A 20,709-nucleotide genomic window follows, 5' to 3' on the forward strand; every position below is an offset into this window, starting at 1 on the left:
AATCTTCACCTCCTTTAGTCATTGGATGGAACTTTTGCTGAGGTGATTCCCCCACAAAATATTTTTATACAGTAGGATTAAAACAAACCGGAAAATGGAAACTATTCGCAGTTCTTTCACTAATTACATTTGTGAATCAGTCTGGAACACTTGATAGTTGTTTCTGGTAAACATTTAAGTGAATAATTCCAAGAAATGATCTTTGCTCTGCAGTGGAGTATTCCCAGTCTTGATGCTAAAGCCCTACCCTTAATTAACATGTTTCCATGTTTACACCAGAAAGTGGAAAATGAAGACTCTTGTCAGTGAACTGGGCTGGCAGGAGAAGGGAGGGAAGGGATTGCGTAAGTGGAAGAGGGGGCAGCAGGAACCGACGGTGGGCTGAGGGCTGAGAAGGAGTGCGAGCAGCTTGTGTAGGGGACAGAGGAAGTGAGGTCACGCTCCCCGCGCAGGGTCCTTGCTGCCAGTCCAGCGTGGGAGCCTCCACCTTCATGTCAGGACTTCTTGGGCCAGGGAGAGAAAGGAGTAGTTTAATTCAATGAAACCACATTGATTTTAGGGAAACCTATAATTTAGAATAAGCTCAGACCTGGGATGGACTGGAGTTTAACTTTATGCTGGTCATGATGGAAAAAGGACTTGCTGGGCTTCCCTGGTGGCGCAGTGGTTGAGAGTCCGCCTGCCGATGCAGGGGACACGGGTTCGTGCCCCGCTTCGGATAGATCCCACATGCCGCGGAGCGGCTGGGCCCGTGAGCCATGGCCGCTGAGCCTGCGCGTCTGGAGCCTGTGCTCCGCAACGGGAGAGGCCACAGCAGTGAGAGGCCCGCGTACCGCCAAAAAAAAAAAATGCTGAGCAAGGCATCATTGCAAGCAAGGTGGGCGGGGGGCGGGGAGGAAGCACTCTCTCACTTTCCAGAAGAGAATGCAATCTCTAGCCCCTATTGAACTGTCGTCTTCAAACAGCGTGCCAGTTACGACAGTCTGTGTGTCCGTTTGAGGATTCAGTCAAGATTTGGCAGGCCTGCTCTTAACAACACTCTGTCTTCTCTTACTTTATGTTGCCATGTTTTGATAATAGCTTCCATTAGAATATGTCTGTGTGTATATCTCCATCCATCGTCCATCCAGTGGTTCTATCTGATGAACCCCTTTATACATCTGCTTTTTAAAACCTTTTAGGGCTTTCTGTATAAACATTGTTCAAACTCTCGTGGTTTGGAAATGTGATTTTTAGGAGGAAAGCCCAACAGCATTCAGTTGTGGAGAGTCAAGAACTCTTTGTTGGGGGACCAGAGTCTGTGGATTTAGGATTGGTTCTCTCTCAGCCACTTGATTCAGCTGTGTGTTCTTTGACAAGTCTCTGAACACTTTCAGGGAGTCAGTTTTCTAATCTATAAAGTGGAAAAAACTGTGCTCCTTCACTTCCATCTCCTCCCAGCCCTCACTATAGGCTGTGGAATGATAGCTGTTGGTTTAGAGGTGGGTACATGATCCAAGCCAGACCAATTGCATCCTTCCCTGGGACTTTTGCCAAAGCCTTTGGGGAAAGTGCTCTTTCTCCAAGTTCACAAGCTATAAAGATGATGTTGACTTGGAGCCAACAGTGGCTATTTCATTGCCTTGTGGAGGGTGAGTCTGTCTGGGAAGTGATGTAGAAACAAACAGAGCCGAGGAATGGAGACAGTGACTGAGTTCAAGGATGACATATAAACCCCTAGATCCAGCTGTGCCTGAGGCCACCACATCCACACTGCAGACTGCTCTGTTTCATGAGCCAATATGTTCCTTTTTCTTTCTCTCTCTCTTACCCTCTTCTTCCTTCCTTCCTTCCTTCCTTTTTTATCTTTCTTTCTTCTTTCCTTTATTGATTTATTTTGACAGGAACAGCTTATGGTACTTAAGATTAGGTTTATGTCACTTGGAATATTGCAACCAAAAGAGTCTAGTTAACCTACTAGACTTTATGAAATATAGATGAGGACAGGGGGGTAATTTGAGAGCAGACACCTCCTCAGACTCCAGCAAGAAACAAATTTCACTAAAAGCGAGTCTCTTAGTTAAGAAAGGTGTATCCAGTAGTCTTTAATGAAAGAAATGACAGGAGAAGTGGGGAAGCCACAGTAGAGGCCCCCTTCAAGATCCAGAGTGTGGGGAATTCCCTGGTGGTCCAGTGGTTAGGGCTCTGTGTTTTCATTGCTGAGGGCCCAGGTTCAATCCCTGGTCAGGGAACTAAGATCCCCTAAGCTGTGCGGCACGGCCAAAAAAAAAGAAAAAGATCCAGAGTGTGAAGTGACACAGGGGGAATGGAGCTGAGGGTGACACGCTCTCCTCGTTTCCTGTGATCCAGTCAGTTGGTGTGTGTGTTTATGGGGGAGGGAGTTTGATAGATTAGAACCCAAGGAACCTAGCCTGTAAAGGGGCTTTTCTGTGAGTCATGAAACCTGGTACATACAAACCAAGGGAACACACACTGCAGGTCAAGAAAAATAACAAGACCTGGTGGATGGATGTTCAGGAAAACTAAAGTTGAAGCTGCCGAGCACCCCAGTTCTCTCCCTCCATGGACCATTTTCATTCTTCAACAAATACATGGCTCTGTTTCAAGATAAGTAATGTTAGCACAAGAGTTAACTTGGAACTTGAGTATGGGCTTTGTAAGGAACATAACAAAAGACAGATGAAGGAAATGGATCGCAAGAGGAACTACCCTCCAAGAATAAGGAGAGTTAAAACAATTGTCCATAGTGTCAAAGAAATTACAGATAATGTTGTTACCCTCTTTTTAAAAAAAGAGGAAAAGAGCTCTTTGTTGGGTTATAAGAATTCAAATTAGAGATTTTAAGCCCACATAAAGAATGCAAATATGCTCACAGTTCTCAAAAAAGAATGAAAGAAAAATGTATAAACGTGGAGAGAAAAGCCACATTAGAAATTAAAAGTGAGAATAAAAGCAGCTGAAAATGCAATCAGACATAGTGGATAAGCTAGAGGAAATCATACATAAAGAAGTGAATAAGAAAATAGAAAAATGATCAGAGAGATTGAGATAGGTGTGGAAGGAACGGCACTCGCATCCCTGAAGAGGAAAGGCATCCTCGTCCTCCCCCTCCCCGTCCTCCATCTTACTTTGACTAAGTGCTAGGCACTCTTCCAAGTGATTTACATGTATTAACTCATTTAATATTCACAACAACCCACTGAGAATGGCAGAGAGAATGAAAAGAAAAATATCAACATAATAGAAGACAACTTTCTGAAATAAAGATTTGAATTTGAAGCTCAAATGGACACATCATGTCCCAACAAAATTTGATACGGAGTCATCCACACTAAGACGTCTCCAGTAGCGCTCAGCACCGGAATACTACCCAGTACGTAGTACACACTCCATTAGCAATTGTTGATTGGGTGGGTAAATGCGAGAAGGTATCCTATGGCCATCAGGCTGAACAAGCAAGTCACACAGAAGGAAAAAAAGGCAGGCTGCCTCTGGCTCTGTTAGAGCTCCTCTCAGTGCCACAAGACAGTGGAGTAAGGCTTATGAAGTCCTAAGTACAAGAAGGATAACCCAAGAATTATATTGCCAGCCAAGTTCCTTCAGCAAAAAGGCAACAGACATTTTCAAATGCGAATGGATTTGGGAACTGTGGTACTCATGCGCTTTCTAGAAAACTTTTTGACAACAAAATGGTGAGTCAAAATTCAGAACTCAAATGGAGAAGCTATGGTAAAAGCATTCATGGTGAGTACTGACTTTGTTTTCATACTGAATTAAAGGTAAACAACTCAGGGGCTTCCCTGGTGGCGCAGTGGTTGAGAGTCCGCCTGCCGATGCAGGGGACACGGGTTCATGCCCTGGTCCGGGAAGATCCCATATGCCGTGGAGCGGCTGGGCCCGTGAGCCATGGCCGCTGAGCCTGCGCGTCCGGAGCCTGTGCTCCGCAACAGGAGAGGCCACAGCAGTGAGAGGCCCGCATACCGCAAAAACAAAACAAAACAAAACAAAACAAAGCGTAAACAACTCTGAAAACGATGGTTACAGAACAGAAACCTTGACAGTGTAATATTAGCATAAAGAACCAAAACTGGTACTTGGGAGGAAGTGTGAGTACTAATCGCTTCACTTCATAGTAGGGAATAGATTTGTCAGTAGCTACAGTCTGAAATTGAAATATATAGTTAAAAAAGAGTGATTTCAGCCTGCTAATGTTTTTCATTCTTTTCTTAACTTTAGAGAGATCTTTTAGAAACTAATGTCTCTTGTGAAGGCCCATTCATCTGAAGTTCTACAATTCCTTCAGTTTCACCTCAATTTCTATTTCTCTGTCATATTCAAGTAAAATTTATACTTCATACTTTTTAATTACAATGACACGTATGGTATGATCCCATTTATATGTATCTTTTATCTGCCCTTCCCTCCAAGTCATCCTTCTGTTCTTTCATTCTTTTATCTTTTCATCTGAATATATGCAAAATATGTCTGGAAGGATGTTTGCCACACATTAACGATATTTATTTCTTGGTGGTGGGATCTTAGATGGTTTTCTAAATCTTCTTTGTACTTCTTATATTGCCTGGCCTTAAAAAATAATAAATATATCATTTTTTCAAAAATAATGAAGTCATTATTGTTTTAAGAAATTAAGTAAATGTGGCTGAGAAACTTTGCATTCGGAAAAGACAGTCATCGATCAAAATGACTTTGTAGAATCCCACCTTATTTGACAGCTTCCATTCGATAAGAATTTGTTGATAAGCAAAGCCCTGCACTAGCGGGGTTGGGAGATACACAAATGGACCCTGTCCATGAGAACCTTACCAGCATGTCAGGCTCTGAGGCTCAAGAGTGGTCCCTAGACCAGCAGCATCAGTATCACGCGGGAGCTTGTTATAAATGCAGGATCTCACGCTCCACCCCAGACCTGCTGAATTAGAATCTGCATTTTTATAAGGTATCCAAGTGATTTGAATTCACACAAAGTTTTAGAAGCACTGTTCAATGATTGACTCTAATGCTGGAGGAATGAAAGGAGAATTGAAAGAAAGCGCCTTGGGAGTTTAGAGATGAGAGCACCTAACTCTGACTTAAAGATCAGGGAAGGTTTCCTGGGGTCTGTGGAGTCTGGGATGCCCCTTGAGGCTGGTTTTCAATAGAGGTGGGGCTCTGTGTTCTTTGCTAAAGGAGCAGCATAAGCAGGGGGGATTTGACTTGGTGGCGGCAGGTTCAAAGAAAGGCAGATGGCCCAGTGTAGCGGAAGCATGGGTCCTAAGGCTGTAGACTGCGTGGAGTGCTGAGGGGTTCTCAGGAGAGTGACGCTGGCAGCCGCGTGAAGGACGATTGGAGACGGGAGAGCAGTAGCAGTTCTGGTGGGAGATGGTGATGTGTGAGCTGGAGCAGCCCACTAGGACATTGGGATGGAGAGCAGATTGTGGAAACTGGTGTGTAATCATTTCCACAATAACGCCACGGAAGAGGGTAGTGCCAGCAACTCTCCCCTGTGCTGAAGTGCCCGTAGCTGCCGCGGTGAAAAGTTACAGCGCTCTTCACGTGAGGCGCCTTGAAACTGGAGCTGTGAAGGTGAAGGGGAGCGTGAAACTGTGGGCTTTTACTCTAAGCTAAGGGAATTTAAGCCTAACTAAGTTAAGCTAATGTGGTTAGCTACAAAGCAGTGTCTAATCAAGTTTCTGCATATAGAACTTGAGTAATAACCAGTTAGTGATCATTGAAAAAGGTACAAGAATATATGCATAATCTTCAAAAATGTATATTTTAAATCTTGGACCACCAACCCAAGGCTATGGTTACCTTTGAGGACTTTATCAAAATTTTGATCTTAGGACCATTCCTTTAAAATCATGTTCTTTCATTTCACTGTGTTTCCATTTAACCATTTAAGTAGAATTCTATTTTAGTGTTAGTTATTAAGACAGTACTAATGTCTAGAAACTGTGTATCTGGTGTTTCAGGCTGTGAAGACATGATAAAGGGACCACCACCTTTTGGTGGTGGTACTCTTAAATTGCAGTAAAAAAAAAAAAAATCAAAGAGACTACAAAGCAGGGGCCAGCAAACTAAGGCCCATGGGCCAAATCCAGCCTATTACCTGTTTTTATAAATAAAGTTTTATTGGAACACAGCCACGCCCATTCATTGACCTACTGTCCCTGGCTGCTTTCACACTATAGCCACAGAACTGAGTAGTTGTGACAGAGACTGAGTGACTGCAGAGCCTAAGATATTTACTACCTGACTGGAATCTATACAACTTGAGTCTGATTCTAAAAATGAAGTGTCATCTTCTTAGGGCAAGGAAAATGTTAGCTCAAATTTCCTAAATTTCTTTTTATCATATATATCCTTTAAAATTTCCTTTTCCATTTTTTTACATGTAATTTTTTCCCAAATGGAAATAAATTTATTATATATTTTTTCTTAATTCCAGATCCCACCGTTTAGTCTGCTTCTTAATATCTTTTTAGCTATTGCTCCAGAGAAGGAGTCAACAAACTATAGCCCTGGAGCAAGATCTGGCCAGCCATCTGGTTGTTTGTTTGTTTGTTTGTTTTACAGCCCTTAAGCCGAGAATTTTTTTCTGCATTTTAAAATCATTACATTTTAAATGGTTACAAAAGTACCTACATTAATAGCCTCTGTTTTGCCACTTGGCCCACAAAGTGTAAAATATATACTGTCTGGCTCTTTAAGAAAAAGTTGCTGACCCCTGACTAAAGAACCTCAGTCATAATAATTGGAAGAACTGTCTGAATTATAGCAAAATCTGAATTTTGGAATACTTTTAAAGAAATATACTTTTCTTTCTTTGGAGTATAAATGATCCAGAAGTAGATGCTGCCAATGTGACTGACGCATGTATGGGCAGTAGTAACTCAGTCAGTGTGTGACGTTGCCTTGGCTACAGAGCTTGGTTCTGGTTGTTCAGAGTGAAAGATGGGACTCTTGTTAATGATTGGGAAGAGAGGACCTTGTTTTTGCTCTGAAACATATGGGCTACAGCAGAGAGACCTGGGAGTGCCATACCCACTATGCTTTCCTCAGGACTCCAACCTGATTACAGATGGAACCAGAGGAAGGGCAGAGCTAAGAGAATTGCAGAAAGATGGAGCCAGTGCCCTGATCACACCACACCTAAAACCCACCCCTAGTGCTTGACTTTTGGGTTACATGAGCCAGTAAATTCCATTTACTGTTTAAGTCAGTTAGAATCAGGTTTCCGTTATTTGTAGATGAAGATATCCTAATGAAATGGTCTTATTGGGGCTTTAAGAAGGATTTCACAAAAGAGCTTTAAAGAATATTTTCTGGAATTGTTTTATTCTTGGTACATCAAAAGATATTCCAAAAAAATTTAATTATGGTCTTTAACAGCGTGGAACAGAAAGCTGAGAAGAAGAACAATTATACTGGATGTTTGAATCAAGATCTAGAAACATTTAATAGGCAGAAACCCTTTGCCAAGTATAACACTGAAATTTAATAAGAAGGAGTCCAACGTAGATGGGGGAAATCTGCCTTTAGCTGCATATGGAAGAAAAGACGAGAATTGACCAACACTGTGATGTGACCACCAAAACCGCTCACGCAGTTTTAGGCTGCATCATTTAGAAGCTCTCCTCTTTGCTCCTCAGGCCATATCTTTAGCTCAGTGCTGGGTTCCAGACAAACGGACACTCACTCTGAGTAACTGAACAGGCTGACGAAGAGATTTGATGAGGAACAGTTGAAGGGACTGGAGTTTGTTAATGACAACAGTGGTGACAGCCATGATAATAGTAAACACTTGCTGAGTATTTACTGTGTGCCTGGAACTGTGCTAAGCGATTCCACATCACGTCGTTTAATCCTCACAACAGCCTTACGTTGAGGGGCACTGTTATTTACCACTCCCTCACATGCAGATAAGGAAACCAAAGCTTAGGTTAAAAACTTAACCCAAGGTCACACAGCTAAGAAGTGGCGGAACCATAGGATTTAAGCCGTAGGAGATGAACTTAAGTGGTGACCACAACATATTTAAATATTTGAAGGATGGTCAAGAGGAAGAAGTATAAAGATTTGTTTCATTAATAGAGCCAAGATCAATGGGTAGAATTTACAGTGAGACAGTTCTTCTTTAAGTACAAGGGCATCTAGTCTTGAGCAGAGAGGGAATTTCTTTTCTGGATGCCTCTCTCCCCACTTCATGCTTTCTGTGGGTCCTGAGCTGCACTGCTCCACAGAAACCCTTTTAGGCTTACCCTCTCCAGACCGGACGGTTCTTCCTCCGTCCTCATCTTCCTGGACCTGTCAATCACGCTCACTTTCTCAACATGCTGGACTGCACGAGAGCATGTTTTCTCTGTCTTCTCGCTTTGGACTCCTTTTTCTATTTCTGTCCTTTACTTGTGACTATCTGAGACAAGGCCGTGTCCTGAGCTTCTGGTCTTTGAGCCACTCTTCTGATAACTCTAGTCCCAGTGTACTGCTTTGACTTTTAAACGGAGCTCCTTTCCTGATCTCCACATCTCCTTTGCTGATGCTCCGTTTTTCATCAGAAACTCAACGTGGCAAAACAGAGATCTGCTTTACCCCTCAAACTGTGCTGCTCTCTAACCTCCCCATTTCTGTTATGGCAACCCTGCTGTCCTGTTCCTCCAGGTCTGCCTTTTCGTCTTTCTTCTGCCTGAAATCATCCACTGAATCCTATCAACTTTTCATTTATAGGGTCTCTTGAATTTGTTCCTGCTTCTCCAGTCCCACTATCACCTTCAAAGAATTAGTCCTTGTTACCTCCCTCCAAGTCTCCTAAATACTTTTGTCATCACAGAACTCCAAATCTCACCATTTCCTCGTATAAGAACCTAGGACAGATCCTTATTGCCCATCTAATTGGGCCCATTGATTCAACACAGAGTTTCAGACAGCTGTTCCTGATACCTGCCAGCAGAAACCTATTCCTAAGTTGCTGGCCCTGTGCAGTTACCCCCCTTACGCTACCCACCAGGCTTCTCATGCTCCTCTTTACCTTCACTCATGCTACTCCCCCCACTGAGAGCAGTGTTGTCATTTGTCGGTTTGACTTTTATGCTTTTAAGTCCCACCCTGTGGTCCACTTCTCCCTCTCAGTAATCACTTCCTCTTCAGCATCCCTCTAGTCCTTGTAACCTGCTGAATTTCACGTTCTAGTATTTGATTAGAGAATCCATTAGAATTTTCCATTAAAAAAATAAAAAACTTCCTTAGTTCCTCAAAGTAGATTTTAAACTTCTGGGCAATGTCTTATACATTCTTTATCACAGTAACACCCAGCACTGGGCTGCTCAGACAGGTGCTTGTTTACTCGGAACAAAAGAGAGAAAGTATATTGACAATTTATTAAGTTCTTCAAACGTACCAGTCACTGTGCTAAGTAGAGACATTGCCCTCATTTTAAGAAAAGGAAAACAAGGCCAAGAGGTTAAGTAACTTACCAAGGCCACGTGGCTGACAATACTTGTACCCAGGATTTGACCCCAGGTAGTTTAGGTCCCAGAGCCTGCACACTCAACCACTGTACCATGATGATCACACAGAGGGTAAGTGGGTGCCAACCCTGTGCTCTTCTTGAGAACCAGTAAGACCCAGCACTGTCAAGGTTTGGTATTTGATAAGAAGGACCTTCTTAATCGCCCCTCCAAATGGGGACACACAACTGTGGTATTTACGGAGGCAGCCTCATCACGGCCATGTCCTCAGGGAGGATGGCTCAGGGACTTGCATTAGATGCAAACTATCCTGCTTGATTTCAGTAGCTGTTTAGGACCATAATGAAAAGAAAGGCTTGTCTCTGTGGTCCTCAGACTTTCTTATTTCTAGAATTGAAGTCTGGGAACTTCCTTGGCCTTACACCCTGCCAAACTTTTGGTATTCTGCCTTTTCATAGTGTTGACTTTATTTATTTCTGTCTTCTTTGAGATCTCCATTTGCATCTCTACTCTGAGAGTGTTGACAGAAAGGATCCCATCCCCATTTCTTTCTTGGATTAGCCAGAATATTTTGCTACCAGATCTATGATTTTACTGTATATAAAAATAAAGCAATTGTTTCAGAGCATTAAATAATTAGACCCTTTTGGGGAGAGTAACTCGATCTTTTCTCTATTGTACGATAAAAGGAAGTGTTAAATCAGGTGTTTTTTAAAAAAGGAAATGTTTATGGAAAAAACGATATTTGGAGAAACGAATCCTTGGGGCAGTAGTCAAGGCCAAGGGCCAAGACACAGCACTGAACATTTGCTGCGGATCTCACTACGCAGGAAGCAGGAGCAGTGGACAGCCACAGATGTTCATGGGTGACCCTGGCCACATGAGTGTGCATTCTTTATGATTTTTGCGGCAAATATTATATTTGATGGCGAAAATGAAATTTTTGTTGTAAAACTTGCGCTATTATTCTCTAAGTAGTTTTTTTTTTACCTTGGAATTTTGTACAGATATTTAAAAGTAAGTGTTTTAAGTATCAGCTCTAGCTAAAGAGAAGTTATGTCCTTCATAGACCATCTCTACATTGTATATAAGCTTCAAAACAAAAAACCCAGGCATATAATCCTGCTGTTGGCCAGCCACCAAATTTTCATTTGAAACACAGAATATTTGTCATCTGGGGACTGCTAGAATTTACCTTCGATTTTTTATCATGTCAAATATTTCTTAAAAAAAATTTTTTTAGAGAATATTAATTAATTTTAAAATTATAAAATGAGAGACAGGAGACTTAGTGATTTGGTGGGAAGAGCAGTGAATTGGAAAAATGAGACGTGGGTTCCAGATCTGACCCTGCCGTGCGATCCTCGCCACATCTGACCAATTTGGGAACAGTCTTCTTGCCTGGAGCACGTGTGTACCAGAGTGTGAGAGAAAGAGGTCTTTTCCAGCCCCTAAACACTACTAGGCTTTTGTGATTCAAGCATACCAGAGTTCTTTCTTACTGCAACAGTGACCTCTTGTGGTGTAGATCCTTAATCAGTTTTTTTGATTTGCAAAATAAACTTTGGATTTATTTTGTTGTTGTTTCTAGTAGCTGTATTTCATATTGTAAAGCAAATCTGACTTGTCTTTAAAAGATAAATCTCAGTTGAAAATTAGAGGTTGCTTGAAATGAGGTATGGAGTACCAAACTCCATTTCTGGTTTCTTTAGAAATTATATTTAGCCAACTCTTGACTCTTGACACTTACAAAAAAAGAACTGCTATGGCTTTTGTGCTGAGTGTTGTGTGTATTCCTCTTCCTCCCAGGGACCAGGGGAAGAGGCGTTCAGGGGCCTCCTTATGCTCCCGAAGCTCAGACCGGAGCAGGCTAGACACCAAAACAGGTGAGGCTCCCGTGTTCTTAGAGGTCCCCAGCACTCCTTCATCTTATCCTCAGAATCTCCATCTGTAGGATAATCATTTGCACTAAAGAGGTCTGATGTTGGCTCACTCTTTGAAAATTCCAGGAACTTAGTCCAGCTTGGTCACATGTCAGCATTTATTTTGATAAATTTTTATTATTTTCACAACAGTCTTAGCACTCTTACCATTACCCGGCTCTAGTGCCTCAAGCATCTGTAGATTACAGTCTTAATGACTGCACAGAAATTATTTTGCAAAAGCACTTGGAAGGTTGCAAAACTTGACATCCACATTGTTCTTAAGTTCAATACTTGAGTCAAAATCATGGCTCCCTTAAATGAAACTATATTAACTATGTGAAATCAGCCCTTTGCAACTTAAACTGTTTGAGAAAGTATAAAACAATATAAATCACAGGCTAGAAATGCTACAGAGTGTATTCATACAATGGAACATAGCAGTTAGAAAAATGAACCAGAGCACATTTATAATAGTGAATGAAATGACTACAAACATAACATTACATGAAAAAATTAAGTTGGAAAAACAATGACATGTGTTGTTTATGGTTACAGATCTATGTGGTAAACATGTAAAGTCAAGCATGATAAAAATAATCATTGAATTTAGAGTGGTGGTAACCCCTGGGGAGGGGAATGGATGGGGTAGGCACACAGAGAGCCTTAACAATATCTGTAATGTTTATTTCTTTGAAATAAGGAGGAGAATGAAAATACAGTTAGTATTTGACCAAACTATTTGTGGGTACACAGGTGTTTGTTACATTCTTCATACTTTTTTTGGTGCACGTGATCTTTTATGAAACCAAATTAATATTCAGTTCAAAAATATTTTATTACCTTCAGAACTAATTTCTTATCAATCAAATGACTTTTGTGACCAGTGGGAATTTCTGTAGTACTCAGGAAAATCTTAGATAGACTGATTTCCTCATCAGCATTGTTGCTAAGCATCTTACGTGTACATGCTAAAAACAGCAGCCAATAAACATTGTGTCAAGTTTTTGTGTCCAGAACTCAAAGCTGCGGTTAAGAACTATAACAACTGAGACAGCAAAATCTTCAAAAACATGCTGAAATTTCTGCTTGACTTACCCAATTTCCTGTTGAATCATAATTTTTATATTTAGCAAACTGTGAACCTAGATGAAAGTGCTTTCTAAATGGGTTGTTGCCCAGGACTGAGACAAACTGTATTTATTTGTCATCTGTGGATCTTAAAAAGTAGTCACATGACTCTAGGCTTCAGTTTCTAGGGTAGAAGCTGGGTTAGTGTATAAAATGGGAGTTTTGTGGAGAGCAGAGTTGGAGGAGGTGTGGGAGGCGAAAGGCCATAGCCGGACACCACTGCTTGCACAGGGGTTCCTGGGAGAGGGTTGAAAGCAGACTTACACCACAGTGTCTGGCAAACTGCTGTTCTGAGAAGAAACAAGTCTCAGAAACATTCAGAAGGGCCTGCGAGGGCCTTTCCTTTCCAAAGGCTAAATAAACTGCTCTGTGATTTCTGGCTCACCCCTGTAATTCAGCTCTTCCTGGGGTGAACATGTTATCAGTTTTGTTTGTCCTGACAAACGGTTTGATAATCGTGGTTTCTCGTAGAGCGGTCCTGCTAAAGAGCATGTCGCATAGAAGGTGAAAAGGCTGCTTTGAACTGATTGGACTTGAGGTCTGTTTTTCTAATAAATTTAAGTGTGTCATAAATAGTTGTCTATTATATTTTTTGCCTGGCTTATTATCTCCTGACTTTCCCCTTGCCGTGATATATGTTGAATTTATTTGCATACTTTGGACTTTGACTGTGTCTGATACCTGGGAATATGAACCACTATGGCTTTTTCATATTGCTTGAATAGTCATGTTTACTTTTAGGATCCATAACCATGATTTATCAATGGGAGGGAAGATTCATAAAAGTAATAATCCAAAAGATGGAGATGGTGGTCTGCAATCCTTTTCCTGCAATTCTGAAACCCCAAAAGCTCTGAAAGCTGAAATACTGCACAAACTCACTTAGTGGCAATGCCTGACCCGCCCTGATGGGAGGCCAGTTATAGTCTTTGTTTCTTTAGTGTGAGTATTCCCATGTTTTGCTGCAGGGTGCTGCCTCAGGAGACCCCGCTGGTGGTGGTACGTCATGCAGTGTGGGCACCATATTGCCTTACTCAAATTCAAAATTTTCTGAATCCCCAACCGCGTCTGGTCCCAAAGGTTTTGGCTAAGGGATTGTGAACTGATATGGACTGGTTTTGTCCTAAAGACAATTCAACTGTGTGTTTTGGTGAATTCTTCCTTTGGGGTTGGGCAGATTCTGTGCAGCCTTGCTATTAAAACCATTGACAGCACCTACATTGTTTAATAACAGCTTTGTTGACATCCTTTCTATCTGCTTTGGCTGCTCAAATGCTCTTCATGCCCAGTGTGCATCGGCCCCTCTTGATATTAGGAAGGTTTGATAAAAGCAAGCCTGGACTCACAGCAGCTGGGGGCGGCCGTTTCCAGCACGGAGTGTCAGGGAAAGGCCTGTACACTGGGCGGGAGAGCTGTCCAGGTTCTCCTGGGTGATATCACCACTGCTTGGAAAATTTAATATGTGTTGTGTATTTTTTTCTCAAGAGTAATACAAGTACATGAGAGGTTTGGGAAAATACAGGAGCACATAAAAGAAGATAATAACCTGTAATCCCATTACTTGGAGATGCTCACTGTTACCCCATTTTACAGAGGGAAAGTGAAGCAACTTGCCCAGAGTCAGCTAGTAGGTGACAGAGCTAGGAGTCAAACCCAGACAGTGACTCTAGAACCAGTGCTCTTAGCAGGCTTCCCTGGTCAGCTTGTCTTGGTTTTGAGTTAAAACACCCTAAAAATATATAAGCCACACACCCTTTCACTACTCTGTCTCTCTCTGCAGAACCTTCTGATTGCCCCTATGACTTCTAACTCTCCGTGTGACATTTTTAGGGTCCAGGCACCCACTGCGGGGGCACTTAATTGGTACCAGGTCTGCTCTAAGCAGGCACGGACTCCCTGAACCGGTGAGGGCCTTAGGGGGTGGCCTTCAGGGAAGGAAGGCTGAGGATTTTGTCTGTAGCACTGCTGCCCGGCACAGTGGTGCCCCCTCTGGCTAGACTGTCAGTGTTTTAGACCTGGAGATCTTGCCTGTATGAAATGTAATCATGATTTGCAGTTTCTAATGTGATTTACATTTCTCCCCAAAGTTACCTTCTAGTTTTCCAGTTTGCTTCAGGCAGAATGGCCCTGAAGAGGTCAAGTGCAAGGGCTCTGGAGCTCTATGACCTTGGGCAGGTCACTTAATAACCCTGAGCCCCACTTTCTTCATCTGGAAAATAGTGACAGTTTGGGGACCTCCTCATAGTGTGACAAAAATTAAATACAGGCCTGCTAGATCTAAAGTACACAAGCTGTGGGAGCTATTACTCTTCCACAGCCTGCATCCTCAGGCAGCATCTCTTCTCGGTGATGTGGTGACATCATACAGCCCGATACGCTTCAGACAGTGATGATCTGTTTGTTGGTTTTTTAATCAGGGAAGTGAAATCCATATTGATTGAGTGTTACTAGATGCTAGGCACTGGGCTCAGAGCTTTGCCTATATCATGTCTTTGAATTCTCATAACCCTGAAGGCAAATATTTTAATCTCTGTTTTGCTGATGAGGCTCAGAAAGGATAAGAAACCAGACCCCTGTCACCCAGTGCATCAGTAATGGAGTTGGGATTTGAAATGAGATCTGCCAGCACCCAGAGCTCGGGCTTCCCACTGCACCACACAGAGCCACAGGCGTGAACAGCACTGGCCTCACAATAACGTGGACATTTTATTTTCTATAGGAAGGATAGCCCCTGCAGGCCTCCCTTTCAGAAAATTTTTCATTAAACATTTTCAAAATCCTTATTCTTTTCATATCAGTAGTTTTCTATTTATTTTATATTACAGAGGGATATGTCTAAGTAAACAAACAAACAAAAAAACAACTCCAAACTCTTTGCCACACTGATAATAATTTCAACATTTACAAAGCTGAAGACTTTATGCAGTATCCCAGAGTTTAAAGTTCTGATTTCTTTACGTTATCTTATCTGAGTTTAATTTGGGATGATTTGATTAGAAGAAATGTAGTTCTAATTAGAATTAGTTGGGCTTGGGGGGCAAAGCGTAATGTAATTTTAGAGTTTGTTAATTATACGGATGGATAACACAGTCTCATGGCGGTGCTCCAGTTATAACTCCTTTTTCATGGCTCTTTCTCCTCTTCTGGGTTTCTATTGCAGACTCAAAACTCGACTTGCAAGAAAAAGATACAGAAATAGAAGTAGGTGAAGTCTTTTGGAATACAAGGATCGTACCGATTTTGCGTGAATTAGAAAAAGGTAAAAAAGAAAAAAGTTGTTTTACATTAAAAATATCTGCACTTATTTATATGTTCCTCATTGCCCTGATATTTTCAGCACACTTTGACTATCATTTCTGTGAACATGTTCAAAAACAAATGAAGTCATCTATTTTATTTACCCAGTAATGTATGTATTAGATGTTATCAATACATGTAAACTTAATTTTCAATGAGTAAAATTATACTTTAAATGCAGCAAAAGAACCTACTTCTGAAATTCCCTTTGGAATATAAATTATCACCTCCTCTTCCCAAGGAAATGCCAGTTTGAACACTGTAGAGTGGCAGTTCATGAAAAACGGTGAAAAATTAAAACATTTCAGGCCTCTGAAACCCTGACTAAGTCTCATAGACTGGCATCCTTGGCAGGTGTGCCTGTGGTTTTCTAGATCCAAACATATACAGTCGGCCCTCCATGGCTACAGGTTCCACACCCACAGATTCGACCAACTGCAAATGGAATTTTGATCCGTGGTGGTTTGAATTCAAGGATGCAGAACCCGCGGATATGGAGGGCCGACTGCACTATGTCATTTTATACAAGGGACTTGAGCATCCACGGATTTTGGTATATGCAGGGGTCCTAGAACCAATCCCCTGTGGATCCTGAGGGAGGACTGTATGTCCTCTTTCCTAAGGTTGAGCATGCATGTCAGTGAGGCCACTCAGAGCAGGAAGTGGTCTGGGATATGCCCAACCCTTACACTCTGGAATGCCCCAGCAAGGAAGGCTCACAGCCCATGGGTCTCTGCCAAGGTGACCTATGGAAAGCTTGACCTATGGAATTCCCCCCCGCATCCCACCTTCTGCCCCCTTGCTGCTCCTCAGGGATTCCACCTCTGAAGTTGAAATGGGCTCCTCTGGAGCTGCAGTCCTGGCCCAGGGCCGAGCCCAGTGCCTGGCCCACAGCACACATGAGGCCCTCACTAACAACTGTGGAATGAGTGCTCCTTGGATGAGCGAACCAGCATGGTAGCCACCAGAAGAAGCCCTAGGAGAAGCAGGGTAAATGAGTCCTTCCCACCAACGAACCAGGGAAGTTGTGCAAAAGACCTACTTCCTTAAAGGTTCAAATGACCTCATGCCTCCTGGGCTCTCTGATGGTGCCTGGCAGTGTTGCTGGTTAATGTGGGAGCCCTGGATGGGGTTTCTGGTCCTGGTGCTGCTAACGAAGCAGATGGCTGGGAATCACCTGATCTCTGTGCGCAGAGGTGCTCTCACCTGCCAGGTGAGGCATAGCCGAGGCTAGAACATCACCAGAGTCTACTGCAGCTCAAAACCCTGAGAATAAGACCATGATGACTTTGTTCCCCCAGGGTCAATCATTTTCACCCTCATGATAGCCTGATTAACATTGGGTCCTTTATTTTAGGAGATGTGCCTAAAAACTAATGGGAAGAGCAATCAATCTGGGCAAAGGTTAAAGAAAAAAACATACCAGGAGGAGCACAGTGGGGAGGATAGGGGCAGCACAAAGGCCTGTCTTGGAGAAAGTCTTCAGCTTGAAGGATTTTAAGAGCGTTCTGAGGGCTCTGTCACCACAGGCACTAACAGAGAAAACTTAGCAGGAGTTTGGGATTTGAAATGTGGATGAATCTCCCTTCTTGGGGGATTATTAAATGCTGAAGGATGACATCTCTTCCATAGACAACTTTAAGAACAGCAGGTGGTGGTAGGACTAGGTTACTTGACCCTTTGAGATCTTTCTTTCCTCCCTTCCTCCTTCCCTCCCTCCCTCCCTTCTTTCTTTCTTTCTTTCTTTGACTTTTTATTTTGACCTAATTTCAGACTTTTAGAAAAGTTGCAAGAATAGTACAAAGAAATCCTGTATGCTCTTCCCCCAGATTCCCAAAATATTAACATTTTACCACATAAGCTTTATCATTCTCTCTCTCCCTGCCCCCCTCTCTCCCTCTTGCTCTCTTTTTCTGTACACACCCCCCCAACACACGCACACATTGTCTTTTCCCCTTTTTTGAACCGTTTGAGAACAAATAGCCATCATGATACCCATATCCCTAAGTACTCCAGCATGTATTTGTAGAAACAAGGGCATTCTGTTACGTATCTGGAAGTTACAAACCGTATTCAGATTTTGCCCGTTATCCTAATGATTTCCTTTATAGAAAGAAAATACAGGTGTTTGTCATGTCTCTTTCAGGATCTTGATGTATTTGAGGAGAAAAGGCCAATTATTTTATAGACTGCCCCACAAATCGGGTTTGTCTGGTTTGTTCTCACCATTGGATGCTTGTTAGGTGTTTGGGGCAGTGTGCAGCATGAGCGGGGCTGTGTCCTTCCCAGTGTGTCCTATCCGGAAGCACGTGATGCTGATTTGGTCCTTTACTGGTGACGTGGACTTTGATTGCTTGGGGAAGGTGGTGTCTGCCAGGTTTTTCCACTGTAAAATCACTGCTTTTCACTTTCTAGTGAACAGGTATCTTATGGGGAGAAGTTACTTTGAGTCTGCCTTGCTTTCTGTTACTCCTCAAACTTTCACCCACTAGCTTTAGCCCCTTGAGGATCTTGATGGCTCTTAGATTCAAGCTGTCTTTTGACGCTACATGGCAGTTCTAACAGACCAACTGGTAGAAAGAGGTAATTTGATCAACAGTTTAAAATTTGACCCGGGAGCCTTCCTTTTTAATTTCTTTTAAGCTAAAACAGCTACTCTTAAGTAGAACCCACCAGGCTGAAGAGTTTGCGGAGGGAAGTATTAGAAAAATACCTTGACGTCTACCCACTGCCACAGAGTAGCCCTCAGCCTGGACTTGGGCTTTGTGAAGAAACTGCCAGTAACAGAAGAATAAAACAACAAAACAAAACCATTTCTTACAGTAGAGCTCAGGTTTTTCCCTTTATTTAAAGTTAGTCTAAGTCATTTCCCATCAATTCATTTATTTAAGCGCATAACTGAAAGGCATGGAAGGTTACTTAGCTATTGAGGTTTAAAATTTTTTCTTAGATGTTATTGTTGAAAAGAGCTAAAAATGGCCTGAGTCATTTCCTTCTGCAGGCGCACACTTCCTCTATGCGGGCTTTCAAGAGCACATTATGGTATTTATTTAAGATTGGTTTCCTACTTTTAAATTTTGTGACGGGATCTATCAGAGATAATATTTTTCAACTGAATGCCTTATACCTTGGATCCTTGTATTCCCCTCCTGTTCTAGTTTGTGTGCTACTTTTCTTCCCTGTATGCCTGTTGGTAGGGCTACCACTTGCAAAAATTGCTTTCCTCAGAATCCCAATTATAAAATGAAGTGGTCTAGGTCTCCCGTTTCCTAACTAAAGTCTTCTTTTTATTATCCTCTTTGCTAATACGCACCTCCAAATAATGGTGGATGTGGTGACATTTTGAGATTTTGTTCCACTTGCGCCTTCCTTTCTCAGATAATGAGCATTAGTCTCATAGGAAAATGTTGATCATCGTTTTTATCAACAGACATATTAGAAAATGAATCTGCATTAAACTGTGGTATAGGCTGTCAGTACAGTATTTTCACTGCACCAGGCACTATCGGTACAAAGATGTGTCAGACATGGTTCCTACTCACTTAGCATGACATCTGTTTGAGGGCATTGGACATGTAACACAACATGCATATATATGTGAAAAATAACAGTATTTGTCGAATGTTGCATGGTACACCTTTTCTAGAGGAGCCAGAAAGTAAACAGAGTCTTGAAGGATCAAAATCAGTAGGGACGAGGGTAAGGAGAACATTCTGGGCCCTTGGAACTGTGTGGCGGAGGGTCGACGGCAGAGTCGTGAGCGGAATGCTTCTGGGGCCCTGAGCAGAGCATTGGTGGGTAGCTCATCAGGAATAAAGGAGAGCAGCTGAGATAGTGCAGTTCCGCTTCTCAACACACTCTTTGAAAGGCTGTGTGTTTTAGATAAGCTAACTGATTAGTAAAGAAGTCAACATGGTAGGAGATGGAGCAACAAAATGGAAAAAAAAAATCAGGTAGTTGGAAATGATAAGAAACGGAAAAAAAAAGAAACATAGTTCAGGAATTTGAAGATGTCCGGGGAACTAATTATGGGGTTTTACTTACACCTTCTGTGTTTGACACACTTGTAAACTTGACCTCGATGAGTAAGTTCTGCTTTGCTCTCTTTGCCCTGACAGAAGAAAACATTGAAACGGTTTGTGCTGCTTGCACACAGCTTCACCACGCTTTAGAGGAAGGAAACATGCTTGGAAGTAAATTTAAGAGAAGAAGTATTCTCCTGAAGACCCTATATAAACTTGTTGATGTTGGCTCAGACATGCTGAGCCTTAAACTTGCAAAAATTATCCTAGCAGTAAGTTTTTCCTTCCTCTGGTCTCGTAGACTGTAGCACGTAAAAGTTCTGTTTAATGCTTTATTTGTAAATATTACAAAGAAGATTAGAAATGCAGTGTGTTTGTTTAGAATCTTGAAAAAAAATTAAGGTGGTAAACTGACATCCCAGAATTTTGACCAGAAAGTACCATCTAAGGAACTAAGGCTGAGTACAGATGAAATGTTCAAATAAACGCTTACACATGGACTGTGGCAAGGTTTTTTAAAAAAAAGTGACAACAGGCAAACACAGTCAAAACAGTCGCTCAGGTAACCTGACTGGAGATCAGTATCGGAGAGCAGACTGTGGTTTCTGCTGGGTGCTTGGTTCTATCACGTGATTTAATAAATAACTTCAGATAACTTGGGCTGCGGTCATAGTGGCCAGGTGCTTTATGAGGCCGCGTGAAACAGAACCAGCTGCTTGGTGGTCATAGAAGGCTCCTGTGAGGTGTTAGAAGAAAAGGCCAGACACCTTTAATAAAAGTATGTAGAAGCTCTGTCTCAAGCAAAATGATATCATTGTTTGAGGGCAGCCCTTTGTTGTCACAGCCATAAACAGTTGGAACCAAAAGATA

At 42.1% G+C, this 20,709-nt stretch overlaps 1 protein-coding gene across 4 annotated transcripts in view; it reads left to right on the plus strand.

Moving 5' to 3' along the window:
• Positions 1–20,709, plus strand: part of ARMC2 (armadillo repeat containing 2) — a 268,510-nt gene that overhangs the window by 176,156 nt on the left and 71,645 nt on the right. For all 4 annotated transcript variants that reach the window (XM_079939293.1, XM_079939291.1, XM_079939292.1 and 1 more), the window contains 3 exons: positions 11,277–11,353; positions 15,681–15,779; positions 19,936–20,111. In XM_079939293.1, the coding sequence (XP_079795419.1) occupies positions 11,277–11,353; positions 15,681–15,779; positions 19,936–20,111 (352 nt within the window). The remainder of the gene's footprint in view (positions 1–11,276; positions 11,354–15,680; positions 15,780–19,935; positions 20,112–20,709) is intronic.

The sequence above is a fragment of the Stenella coeruleoalba genome (assembly GCF_951394435.1).
Source record: "Stenella coeruleoalba genome assembly, chromosome: 12".
Taxonomy (NCBI): Eukaryota; Metazoa; Chordata; class Mammalia; order Artiodactyla; family Delphinidae; genus Stenella; species Stenella coeruleoalba.